Source organism: Aspergillus sydowii, assembly GCF_001890705.1.
Source record: "Aspergillus sydowii CBS 593.65 unplaced genomic scaffold ASPSYscaffold_20, whole genome shotgun sequence".
NCBI lineage: Eukaryota > Fungi > Ascomycota > Eurotiomycetes > Eurotiales > Aspergillaceae > Aspergillus > Aspergillus sydowii.
Genome location: NW_024467878.1, coordinates 67,226 through 79,413, shown reverse-complemented (window position 1 = coordinate 79,413; position 12,188 = coordinate 67,226). Strand labels below are relative to the sequence as shown.

General features: G+C 52.2%; 5 protein-coding genes across 5 annotated transcripts; 4 read left to right on the top strand and 1 right to left on the bottom strand.

Moving 5' to 3' along the window:
- Positions 1-380: 380 nt before the first annotated feature.
- ASPSYDRAFT_95562 (uncharacterized protein) lies at positions 381-1,791 on the top strand (the record flags this gene model as incomplete). The annotated part of the gene is made up of 3 exons (XM_040853135.1): positions 381-1,341; positions 1,403-1,528; positions 1,586-1,791. The coding sequence occupies 3 exons, from the start codon at positions 381-383 to the stop codon at positions 1,789-1,791; spliced, it is 1,293 nt and encodes a 430-aa protein (XP_040696271.1).
- A 2,119-nt stretch (positions 1,792-3,910) lies between these two features.
- On the bottom strand, positions 3,911-6,317 carry ASPSYDRAFT_214216 (uncharacterized protein). The gene is made up of 5 exons (XM_040844085.1): positions 5,705-6,317; positions 5,261-5,644; positions 4,954-5,199; positions 4,737-4,899; positions 3,911-4,677 (listed from the first exon to the last, which is right to left on the bottom strand). The coding sequence occupies exons 1-5, from the start codon at positions 5,981-5,983 to the stop codon at positions 4,034-4,036; spliced, it is 1,716 nt and encodes a 571-aa protein (XP_040696270.1). The 5' UTR covers positions 5,984-6,317; the 3' UTR covers positions 3,911-4,033.
- Positions 6,318-6,753: 436 nt separating this feature from the next.
- On the top strand, positions 6,754-8,629 carry ASPSYDRAFT_62793 (MDR family MFS transporter; the record flags this gene model as incomplete). Its single annotated transcript, XM_040850169.1, has 6 exons — positions 6,754-6,927; positions 6,972-7,067; positions 7,118-7,254; positions 7,300-7,485; positions 7,540-7,927; positions 7,994-8,629. The coding sequence occupies 6 exons, from the start codon at positions 6,754-6,756 to the stop codon at positions 8,627-8,629; spliced, it is 1,617 nt and encodes a 538-aa protein (XP_040696269.1).
- Positions 8,630-8,944: 315 nt separating this feature from the next.
- Positions 8,945-10,149, top strand: ASPSYDRAFT_51883 (uncharacterized protein). Its single transcript, XM_040848380.1, has one exon. It carries the CDS (start codon positions 9,150-9,152, stop codon positions 9,957-9,959), a length of 810 nt encoding a protein of 269 aa, XP_040696268.1. The 5' UTR covers positions 8,945-9,149; the 3' UTR covers positions 9,960-10,149.
- A 14-nt stretch (positions 10,150-10,163) lies between these two features.
- ASPSYDRAFT_214207 (uncharacterized protein) lies at positions 10,164-11,207 on the top strand (the record flags this gene model as incomplete). The annotated part of the gene is made up of 2 exons (XM_040844084.1): positions 10,164-10,514; positions 10,586-11,207. The coding sequence occupies exons 1-2, from the start codon at positions 10,489-10,491 to the stop codon at positions 11,205-11,207; spliced, it is 648 nt and encodes a 215-aa protein (XP_040696267.1). The 5' UTR covers positions 10,164-10,488.
- Between the last annotated feature and the right edge of the window lie 981 nt (positions 11,208-12,188).

Sequence of the window (12,188 nt, the reverse complement as noted above, 5' to 3'; positions counted from 1 at the left end):
ATGCGCCATAATTGCGGCGCCAGGCGGCGGCAAGGCATACTCTCGCTCACCAAGGGAATTGATCTGTTCGATTGATTTGCTCTAGGACTTTTGGGAACTCTGACAACTGTGCCGCATACTTTGCCGCCGCAGAGAAGCTGTGAGCCTTCCATTCAGCCATGATAGTCTCAGCCTTGTTTTTTACCCAACAGCGAAGAGCCTTGCAGCGCCAGCACCGTTCAAGGCTGACTGGGGTGCTATCTAGTCTGTCCTGGAACCTGCGAGAACCTCAAAGCTGCCGATATAGCCTTCTCATCATTTCTTATAAGAGTGAACGGTGTTCCTGTTCCAGTCAGGCCCTTCATTCTTGCGAAATCCCCAACGAGAACGCAAAACACAGAATGGACACAATAACTGAAGGCATCAGAACCACTCACCTCGGCGACGGGCCTGAGATGCCAGACCAGTTAATCTTCAACCCCCAGGGCAATAGCATACTGGACCTCGGGGCACTCTATAACATACCGCGTTACCTCTTTCGCATTGTGAGTCCGTTATCAGACGGTCGAATGGATTCCACATGGGTCCGTTCGCAGGCTGCCTGCCAGAATACACGTTCCTCTCGGGAGGATGTCTTCTCCGCTTCGAACAATAACAGGCAAACCGAAATAGCGTCTACTCTCAATCTCCATCTTCGGTGGTGGCCAAAGGGTGAATTGCAAGACAACTTTGTGTCGTGGACGAGCTCGCTCCTCTTCGCCATTCAATACATTTACTACCGCCACCAGCACCCTCGAGATGCGTCAAGTCTAGATGATATCGACCTGTACGTAATAGACACAACGCAGTTCCCTCCTGGCACTTTTCTTCGAGACTTGGATCTCATCAAGGCCTTCGTCCCATTCGACACACCCCAAGAGAAGAATCTGAAACATCTATTAACACTGCGAGAGAAACCCGACTTTTACTTTGGAGAATACCTCTCCCAAGGGTCACTGAAGATTGAAGGAAAATGCCAAAGGATCTCTGCTGCAACGCTCTTTGAGAATGACGCGTTGTACCGGTTGCAGCCGGAATTTGGAGCTATATCCAACCCACCTCCTGGTGCGAAAGTAGTCTGGGTGAAGGAGGTTAATCGTCTTCGCGATTCCCTTTACCAACAGCAAGGCCGCCTGTCAATGCAGGAGATGAGCAATCGTCTGGAGGCCGTTGGAGAGCTTTCAGGTCATTTTCCACCCGGCTGGCAATTCCCTCTTGCCATATACTTTGCGGGTCTGATAAGTCATGATTCGGTTACCGAGGACAAAGAAATCGGATCTGATAATGTCTTTTTTGCATACTTTCGCTCTAGCAGTTTCTACGGTTTGTGCACTCCGATCCGTTTCAAGCTGGGGCCTTTCTGATAAGAACCATGGAAAATTAGGAGAGCATAAGCAATTCAGCCCCAGGGATCTCAGATTCGTCGCACCAGAATCAATGCCCGAGTTGCAGCGAGTCGAGGAACTGGTCCGCGAAATAAATAAAGACTCGCGGCTGAGAGTGGCCTTAGGTTAGTGTCCTCGATGCCCTTCTTTAGGTGTTCTAGTAATCTAACACGAGCCTCCAGGTCGTCTGCAACGGGCCGAAACAGCTATTCAAAAAGTACGCATCAGAAGTGCTTTTTCAATCCTGGGAGATTCTCTTTCGGTTTCGGATTCCAATACGGTGTTGGCTCGCGCTGGGAACGATGTGCTGTCCAAGGTGGACAACATACGCCAGCTGTGTGACCAACTGGTCCAAGCGCTCAAACCGAACAATGAACAAAGCGCATGATTCTTTCCAGTATACTTTCATTTTGTTTATTTTTATTGCTATTTGAGTAATTTGTCGACAGTTCGCTGTCGCCCACTATCCCTTGTATGCTGTATACGCTCCTTCATATATACCTGCACCTAAATTAAACAATCTGGCTTTTACAAATTCGTCTCTCATGTATTGAATAGAATTAACTAACAGCCAAAGTCTTCCTAAGCTTGGAGTTGAGCGGCCTCCCATTGCTCCTTTTGGAGGATTCATTCTTTTACTTTCAAGCAGAAATAATACGAGGGCCCAAATCAGTGGCGCCAATCGCGACCAGGACTCCCCCGAGTACTTCTCTGCATTAATTTCCATATGTATATTCGTGGTGGAACAAAGTTTGCTTGCGCTTGCGCTAGGATATTGGTTGACGCTTGGTGGTCCAAGGAGCGAGGCAGAGAACTGTTCTTCCCCTGAATGTTGCAACAGAGATACATACAAGCGGCCGACGTCATAGGCTTGATTGAATGCTTCAATTTTTTTTTTTTTTTTTTTTTTTATCACGAAATACCATGCCAAAGGCTTCAAATTCTCAGAAAGCAAACATAGTATAATGTGCTAATATATTTGTTGCCGGGCATGATGTTAGAAGTATATTTATATTCGCGCACCCCATTGAATAGAAACAGCGATAATAAACTCCATTGACCATTAAACATGCCGCAAAACATTTCCAATTCGACTGATTAAAATCAAAATTCTTTATATGAGTACTTGTAATAATTATTGCTGCTACCGTTGGAACGCGAAGGCGATGCCGCCATTTATTTACGAGACGCCTCCTCAGCGGTATTAAACCTTGTAATTCGGTACCAAGTGTCTAAATATTTGGGCACTGCTGCTGATGTTTTCTGTTATATATAAAGCAGACCTTTGGAGCCTTGCGCTGCAGGTCAAGTACAGAATGGACACAATAACTTAGGGCTAGACCTCAGACATCTAATTCTCGTTCTTCAAGCAGGTAGGGCTGGACCACCGGAAATCCGACAAGATTGCCCCGTACCCCTCGTATTGCCCGTGCATCCGACGGCCTAACAACGCCACATTGGTGGCTTCGGAGGTGGCCGTTGCCAGTATCGAGTCTATCTCAACAACATACCGATTTAATATGAACACAACGAGTGAACCAGTTGCAACTAGTACATTAATACCATGTTCTATGGTATCCGATGACCAGCTACAATGATATTTTGTCGTGGCCAACTCGCTAATATTTGCCATTCAAGTTATGCACGCAGCACCAAGAATCTCAAGACGGGTCAGTATTGGAAAAGATCAACCCCACGTTCTCTGAACTTCTCTCCAAGCCCTCATCCTATGAGGGAATCTGACACCCACACGAGCGAAAGGATTTGACAGCTTGGTGCTATCCTTGGCGGGATATCCCGAAAACTGGGCTGGGCCCAAATCCCAAAGGATTCCGCTAGAAGAACCTTGGAATATGGCAAGATTGAATCCTTGTGGACGGACTTTTGACGGCCTATTTCACCGGAGACCGGTTAAATCCTGAGATTGGCCGTCTTTGCCACAGCCCCAGGCGGCAAGGGCGCAGTCTGATGCAGGAACTTACTCACCCATCGAGTCATTTCCACGGAGTCATCTCGTCATCTACAGATCGACCGCGGTGCAATCCTTCGAACTTGCCCGAAGCCGTTGGAGATAATCCCGTCACTCCCAGCTAAACCCGTTTTGTGCCACCATGCAGTTTCCAGTTCCACTCCTGCTGCGCAAAGAGTAACCGTCTGAGAGACCATGTAATTTTGGCCCCTCTCCTGCTCTAACAGCGGAGCTAGACTTGGTTGGGGATTGTCAAGCGAGTGCTCTGACAAGGAACCTGTCGCTTGTGGTGTCCGCTTGTGGCTGAGCGTATGGGATGATGTTGATGGTATCATATCTTGGCTGAAAATGCTACTTCTGTGCCAAGGTTGTGCAGAAATTTAAATTGGATTATTATAGAGAGAAACGGGAATAATCGGGGGCACTATTAAGACTTTGCTGGGTGTTGCTTAGGGTACTTTTTAGGGCAATTTTGCAGTGTGCTCGATTTTTATACGGATATACTTGATGTATATTGTTAAATGTCTGCAAAGGTATGCTTATAGAAATAACCAAATATAATTCAATATAGTTTAGCAGTAACTATAATGAGTAGAATATACGTAGTTTATATCAACGCTTCGCTCTTTTGAAATCACACGCTCATCACTCGTACTCAAAATCAATTAGCCAAAGTCTCCCTCAGCTTAAACTTGAGCGTCTTGCCATTGCTGCTCTTAGGAAACTCGTCTACAAAGCGAATATTCTTACGCAGCCAGTGCGGTTCACTCAGCGCACTCTCAATCAGCCGATTCAACTCACCCTTGATAATATCCTCATCCACATCAACCATCTCCTTGGCCGACCTAACAATAAAAGCAAAAGGCCTCTCGCCAGCATCCTCATCACGAACGCCCACAACCGCCACCTCCGCAACAGCAGGGTGCGCAGCGAGATGCGCCTCAATCTCCACAGGAGCAACCTGCAGCCCCTTAACCTTCATGATATCCTTCTTCCGATCGACGATATCAAGATACGGCGTGTCTTTACCGTCTTGAGTCTGGACTCGGAAGACAGCGATATCGCCGGTCCGCAGCCAGCCCTCGTCGTCGAAAATCTCCTTTGTGGCTTCTGGTTGTCCGAGATACCCCTTGATATTGCTGGGCGAGCGCAGGAGGAGCTCGCCTGGTTCGTCGTAGCGGTCTACCTCGACGTCTTCGGTGTTTAGGAGCTTGGCTTCGACGCCGGGGAGGAGACAACCGTCTGATCCGAGGTAGATGTAGTTCGGGTTCGTAATGGAGATGATCACGGCGGTTTCGGTGAGGCCTGGCTTATTTATTAGATTGGAAGATTCGATTGATTGAAGTGTATACTGCCAGTCTTACCGTATCCAGGGAGAACCTGCCACGTTGGGCGGACTTTGCTGAGGGCATCTGCAAGACGGGGTCCAAATGGGCCAGAGCCGGTGATGACAGACTTGACGGACGAGAGATCGTACAGCTCGAAGAGGAAAGGGTTGTTAACGAGGGCAGAGATAAGAGGAGGGACCTAATCCAACTAATTAGCCACGGTACGGTAGGAGAACAACAACAGGGGACGCACCAGGTACAGCCTCTCGATTTTGTATTTTGCGATCGACGCCAGTGCAGCCTGCATGTCAAACCGAGCATGCAAGATATAAGTATCCCCCCGCCACGCAGTCAAGTGCGCCAAAATCAATCCGTAACTGTGACTCAGGGGCAGGAAGCCGAGTGCGGTCTCAGTCCGGCCGTGTTTATGCAGTGCTTCGAATGTCCCGGACTGGATTACGTTTGCGATGATGTTGTAATGCGTTATCTGGGCAAGTTTCTATTCATTCTGTTAGCGTATGCCTATGGGGAAGTGGTTGGTGTTAGCAGGTTGGTTTTACCTGCAGGCCGGAGGTTCCACTGGTCGGGCACAGGTAGGCGACCTGCTCTTTACCCTGACCTGGTGTCCATTGTAATGACTCGATATGTGGAAGGGAGGCTCCCTCTTGGACCAATTGCTCGACTGTCTTCTGTCCCTGGTCAGGAAGTGAGGGCGTCTTCGCCAACTCCTCGGGCAGGTCAAGTAGATACATCTTGGGATCCTGGACCGCACTATCGGCAAGAGCATCATTGGCTGTCGATAGCAGCGAGCGACAGGTAAACAGAACACGGCATTTAGTAAGACTGATATGTCGCTTGATTTCAGCAGCAGAGCTGGTCGGGTGCATGAGCAGACAGACGCCGCCCACGCGGTGGACAGCCCACGAGGCGATCAGGAAGTCGATCTATAACGTCAGTCAGTCAGTTGGAACGCCCGTAGTCAAAAACTGGTCGACAAATCATACCGTGTTGAAACTGAAGATCCCAATGACCTTGTCCCAGGGCGAGCCTGCATTCGGCCCCCAGCCAAGTTCTCGGCTCAGACTGCGCGAGAGGGCATCGACCCGGGTTGCGATCGTCTGGAGAGTGTATGACTTGTCGGAAACCGCGCAAGTCAAGGTCGGGCTGTCGGGGGTCCAGTGGTAGAGGTGGCGGTTGTCGCGTTGGAGCAGGAAGTCGTAGATAGGGAGGGAGTCGGGGATGGGCATCATGTCACGGCCCCATTCTGGCGGAGTGAAGATCATCTTGACTGCCGTTGACTTTGAGACTTGACTGGAGAATGTAGACTACGGTGATGAACCAGAATGCAGAGGTGTTGGCGGCCATTGTATTGTCTAATGTATACTGCCCAGCAGAATAACCTCAGGGATCGGCTGGGGCCAATTCTTCGCTTCCTTAGCGGAATCCTTTCTTCCTGACAGGGCAGTGTCTGCGAGCGGAACTTGACCGAGTCGTGAACGCCACAGCTCTCACTCTGCAGTCAGCAATAATCATCACGTACCCTGCAGGCAATATGCTCTAATACGGCCAGGCCAACAATAATACCTGACTGCAGACTCGGAGACGGCTCCGGGGCTGAATTAGTGGGCCAGGAGGCTGACTGCAGAAGCATTGAGCCAGAATTTAATACGGAACAGGGACCCTCCATTCAGCTGATGGGTCTTTCGACTGGTTTGACAGTTAGTGTGACAGTCCGCCACTGTTAGATTGTTAGTCTTAGGGCCGGATTATGGGGCAGATGGGTCAGATTGTGCAGAGATCGCGCACCGGCCAATCAAACACGGCAGTTCAGATCGTGTCGACTCGGCGGTAATAAAAAAACAAAGAAACAGCAGAATTCCGTTAGCTACCGTCAGGCGTTACGCAGCGCTTTGTGCCTGAAGCATCGAACCACCGGCTGGACACTGCAGGGGCCACGACGCCTGGATGCCTGCACCGCATTCTACTTAACCATGGAGTGTCAGAAAATGAAAGAGCGTCAGCTGCATTTGACTGATTTCTTTTCATGCCCATCATGGAAATGGAAAAATCAGAGAAGACTCGAACCCCAGCGCTGACGCCGGAGGAGCTCAGCCAGCGCTCGCCTACTCCCTCGACTGACGACGAGGAGGAGGTCCATTATGTCGGCCACCTGAATTTCTCTCTCATCTTTATCGGCCTTTGTCTGTCGGTCTTCCAGGTCGCATTGGTATGTTTTCTGCGGTTGCTGCTGAATTTCTCTAATTGGAACAGGACGAGGTGGTGCTGGGAACTGCGATCGCGACCATCACCGACGAGTTCCATTCGCTGCAGGACACAGGCTGGTATGGATCGGCGTATTTGTTCACGGTGCGTAATGAGGAAGAGGATGAGATGAATTAAACCGCTGATATTCGCAGGACTGCGCATTCCAGCTGGTGTTTGGCCGGCTGTACTCGATGCTGCCGGTCAAAATCGTCTACTTGGGCGCTCTGCTGCTGTTCGAGATCGGTTCGATCATCTGCGCAACAGCTCCCAATTCCATTGCTCTGATTCTGTGAGCGCGGTGGTCTGTAGAAATTGACAGCGCTGACAGTTGCAGTGGCCGCACGATCGCAGGCATTGGCGCAGGAGGCATTCTGTCCGGAGCCCTAACGATCCTCTCGCAGTCCGTCCCCAGAGCAAAAGTCGCAGTCTTCAACGGCATACTCGGTGCTGTCAACGGCGTCGCTTTTATCTGTGGTCCGCTGCTCGCCGGTGGAATCATCCATGGCACCACCTGGAGATGGTAAGATGCGATCTTGAGCGTTTCAGAAAAAGTGGTGGGAGGCTAACTGCTCAGGATCTTCTATATCAACCCGATCATGTCCGCCCCAACCTTCGCCATCATCGTCTTCATGCTCAAGCTAAAAGCCCCGACAACGACTGCGACGACGTGGAAACAAAAGATTGACAAACTGGACCTGCCCGCCTTCACCATCTTTCTCGCCTCCATCCTGTGCTTGATTCTGGCGCTGCTATGGGGAGGCAAGGAGTATTCGTGGAAGAACGCCCGCATCATCGTGCTCTTCATTCTGTTTGGAGTGCTCATGGGTGCATTCATGACAGTGCAAAGCAGAAAGGGGGATGAGGCACTCGTTCCAATGGGAATTTTGAAAAGGAGAAGCATCGCGTTTGGCATGTTCTTCTCCTTTTGCACGTCGGGGACAGGGTTCATCCTGGAATACTACGTGAGTCGGGCAGTGCTGCAAGAAAAACATCTACTAGAAACTCTGACTAACGGTTTTACTGCTTAGCTGCCGATCTGGTTACAGGTGATCAAAGATCTCTCCGTCATTTCGTCCGCCGTCAAGTTACTCCCCATTATCGGGGCGGCCGTTGTCTTCACGACGCTGTGTGGGATCCTGACCCCTGTGATCGGCCACTACGTCCCTTTCATGATCATCGCAACGGCCCTCCTCTCCGTGGGCATGGGCCTCCTGTCGACGCTAGACTACGCCTCGCCGATCCGGGATGTACTAGGGTATCAGGTTCCCGCCGGTGTAGGCCTAGGGTGCGCCCTGCAGCAGACCCTCGTGGCAGCGCAGACAATCCTGCCAATGAACGACATCCCCATTGGCGTGTCGCTGATAGTGCTCGCCCAGACGCTAGGAGGCACTATTGCCCTGTCGGCCGCGGACACCATTTACACGGGGACCCTGGCGTCGACCATCAGCGCGCGGTTCCCGGCTGTCGACGCCTCTGCGGTGTTGAACGCGGGCAACCGAGAGATCCGTAACCTAGTGCCGGCGGAGTCCCTGGCGACGATCATGGGGTTGTGCAACGAGGCCATCGTGAAAACGTGGTACCTGTCCATTGGGCTAGCTGCGGCATCGATCATCGGCGTGCTGGGCATGGAGTGGAAGCGAGTGACTGCGGGCCCGCAGAAGTAGATCAGAGAGATAGACAGTTAGACCGTTGGACACTAGCAGATAGACACTAGCAGATAGACCGAATCGAACGTTACATTGATGGCCCGAATCCGAAACGGCAGTGAAAATGCCCTGACACACAACTCCCAATTCTGACACAACTTTGGCGTTAAAACGGCTAAATAGAGTGTCGGAGTGGCCGTTTTGGAGAGCACAGCCTACAAAGGGTCGTGATGCCACCGGCATTTCGCGGTTCATCCTCGTGGCGCGGTGATCCTAGCGCTCATCCTAATAATCGGTGCGAGTCAGGGCTCTCTGCAGCCGGTTCTGCTGAATGTGAATCGGTGCAGAAAGGATTCTCCACCGGCCATCCTTGTCGTGCAAAATGCCCGACTCGCTAATGTGCAGATCACTTCTGTGATGCCATCCTCACCATCCTGGCTGTACTCATGGATAGGATGCCAGGATATAAACCGCTTGTCTGCAGCTCTTCCTGAACTGCGTCTTCCTGTACTACTGTTATACGAGCCCTACATTCATCATGAACACCACACGCCCACGACGAGTCCTGCCAAAGAAGGCACAACCACAGCAGGAATTGCCACAGCTACAGACACCGGAGAACTCTGCAGACACTTTCCCAGACCTATTCTCGACATACGGCGCCGAAGACGTCTCTCCCCATTCCCCTACCAGCAGCACCACCACCACCACCACCAGCACGGTCTCCGAGTCTTCTTCCGCCAGTTGGCTCTGGCCCCTCCCCAGCCAGACAGACGAAACTGAAAGTCGGACCGAGCTATCACTACGCCCCCAGCGGACTCCACAAAACGGCCCCCAGAACGTTGCGCGCCCCACTGCCCGACGCGTGCAGCGCTGCGGAGTCGGACGGAGCCGACACGCCCACGCCCACGCCCACGCGGACAGAGACCGGCCCTGCAAATCCCAGGCCACGTTGCTGGAAGTGCGCTGCTGGGACCACGGCTGTGAGGGGCGGAAATTCTCATCTCTTGGAAATTACCGGCGACACCTGCGTGAGAAGAACGGGCAGGCTAAGGTGCATCCCTGCCCGGACTGTGGGCGGGTCTTCACGCGGTCGACGGCGCGCAACTTCCACAGGGAGTCTGGAACCTGCGGGCTGAGTGCGCGGCAGCTGATGCTCCAAATGCAGATGCAGGTCCAGGTGCAGATGCAGCAGACGCAGCAGGTTCAACAGACTCAGCCTCTGCTGGCGTCGACGGCCTCCTGCTACTATCCGCCCCTGAATGTACCCTCGCCGCCGTTCGACTTTGACTGGAGCAGCCAGATAGACATGTACTCGCCGGGCCTACTATGGGGGAATGCGCGATAACGATAAACGATTACTTTTTCTGTCTTGCCTTGTGATTCCCAGCGTATTTTTACTGTTGTATATAGTACTATTCTCCCTCAAAATCCAAGAATCTGATTCTTCACGAATCCTCACGCACCGCGCCCGCAGTGGAGCCTAGTATTGGCCCAAACTCGAACCGCTTTGCGTCTTAACTTCTTCTGATTAGGCGTTTCAGCCGGCGGCCGATCGTGCAGGCGTGCCTTGGCCCTTGAGTTTGACGCCGGCGCTGCTCCCACTAGCGCTTATGGCGGTGCTGCTCGTGGAACACGCCCAGGCGAATCAAATCTCTGCAGAAATGCGTGATTGACGTGGTGTATTCTGCCTGCTGACGGTCTTTGTCCTTATAACTGAGGTTATTTGGCTGCTGCCGGAACTCGTCCGGCAAGCTCACCGGTCCTAGTGCTTATCAAGATATTACGCATTTTTCTTGCCTTAGCTAGAAGAAGTCGCTGTTGCAGTCGTTTTGCTGTTCCATTTACCGGTATTCCAGTTAGCTGAAGACAGAGCAATGGCAAAGGAAACTAGATTTTACCCGTATGTTCCCACCACACCATACATTATACACCCTCCTCTGTACAGAGGAAGAGGGACTAACTACTTCATAGATACACCAGCAACGGCGGCGCCACACTCGGCATCTCAGGCCCCGACTTCGTCATCCTAGCCGGCGACACCCGCTCAACAGCCGGCTACAACATCAACAGCCGGCACGAGCCCAAGGTCTTCACAATCCAAGACGCCGGACGCTCCTCAAACGTGATCTCCGTAATCGGGTTCGCTGCCGACGGTCACGCCCTCAAGGAGAAACTCGAGCACATCGTCGCCGTCTACAAGTACCAGCACGGGCGCAATATCAGTTTGCGGGCTTGTGCGCAGCGCGTCTCTACTCTCCTCTACGAAAAGCGCTTCTTCCCGTACCAGCTTCAGACCATGGTGGCTGGAATAGATGCAGATGGTGAGGGGGCTGTGTACTACTATGACCCGGCCGGGTGTATTGAGAAGCGCACGCACTGCTCGGCGGGCGAGGCGAGTAGTCTGATGCTGCCGTTCCTGGACAGCCAGGTACCCAGGCTCGGGAGGCTGGATCGGCAGACGGCGGAGCAGCTGGTGCGAGATGCGTACCAGGGGGCGACGGAGAGGCATATCGAGGTTGGGGATCATTTGCAGACGCTGGTGGTGACGGCTGACGGGATATCCGAGCAGATCGTCGATTTGAAGAAGGATTAGCCATAGTCGTAGTTTAATTTGACCAAAAGAAAATTAATAAAGTGCGTGCTTTTCTTCTAGAATAACGAAACGTAGTAGGTAGACAATCTAACAGTCTGATGTCCTGCGAGTGCTGTCACAGTCAGCTCTTGCCACATACCACATTAGCCGGAGGTGCCACGATATCCGGATTATAATACCGAGCAGGAAGCACAAACGTACCAGCGCTAGCCCCCACCTGACTGTGGACAGGCTAATGTGTTGGATTGTGACTGCAGCTGCGAGTAGATGAACGCCAATACGCAGCCGAGTCCCTGCACCGTGCCATGCGAGTTTCGACCGAGATGCTCGCTGAGTCTCCTCGGAGTATGTGGGCCACGGCAAAGTACGTGCTTTCAGCCCCCAATTCGAGCTGAAGACTGGCTGGCTGCTGCCCATGTGGTTGTAGATGGTAACTGGTGACTGCATCAGCTTATTCAGTGGGGGGGTGGGGGACAAGAACTGCCTTCACAACAAACATGAACTTCCAGCCGCAGTGTGAAACAGCTGTACTCAGAGTAAAGTAAGAGGACTTCAGGTCCATGGCCACGGCATATGGTCTGACAGACGCACTTGCGGTCAAACCCGCCTGGTACGGTGGACCCGGCGTCGTATAACCTCGATGAGTCGATGAGCTGAGGTGATCAGCCCGGCCGCGATGCAGCTCTGCGAAGTCTACGGTGGCGTTGCCAGGACCAGCGAAAGAGCAAAGGCGGGTGGAATACTGAGTACGGATCCTTCAAGCCATGTGGATTCAAGCCGTGGTAGAGGCGCAGTTGGCTTGCGACGGAGATGCTGGATCGTTTACCCGTGCCAACGGTTTGGTCTTCATAGGTCTAGGCGATGCGTCTCGATCGTGTATCGCAGGTTTGCAAAATTGTTCTAGGGCGCCTGAACGGTAATTTATTCTAATTACAGACGTTTGTTCCTTAGTGGCTTTCCTTCGCGAATCCTGCTGGCAGG

Coding starts and splice junctions, on each gene's coding strand:
- ASPSYDRAFT_214216 (XM_040844085.1), bottom strand. CDS start 5,983: ATGATCTTCACTCCGCCAGAATGGGGCCGTGACATGATGCCCATCCCC. Junction 4,900..4,953: donor AAATCGAGAGGCTGTACCTG/GTGCGTCCCCTG, acceptor TAGTTGGATTAG/GTCCCTCCTCTTATCTCTGC. Junction 4,678..4,736: donor GCAGGTTCTCCCTGGATACG/GTAAGACTGGCA, acceptor TAAATAAGCCAG/GCCTCACCGAAACCGCCGTG.
- ASPSYDRAFT_51883 (XM_040848380.1), top strand. CDS start 9,150: ATGAACACCACACGCCCACGACGAGTCCTGCCAAAGAAGGCACAACCA.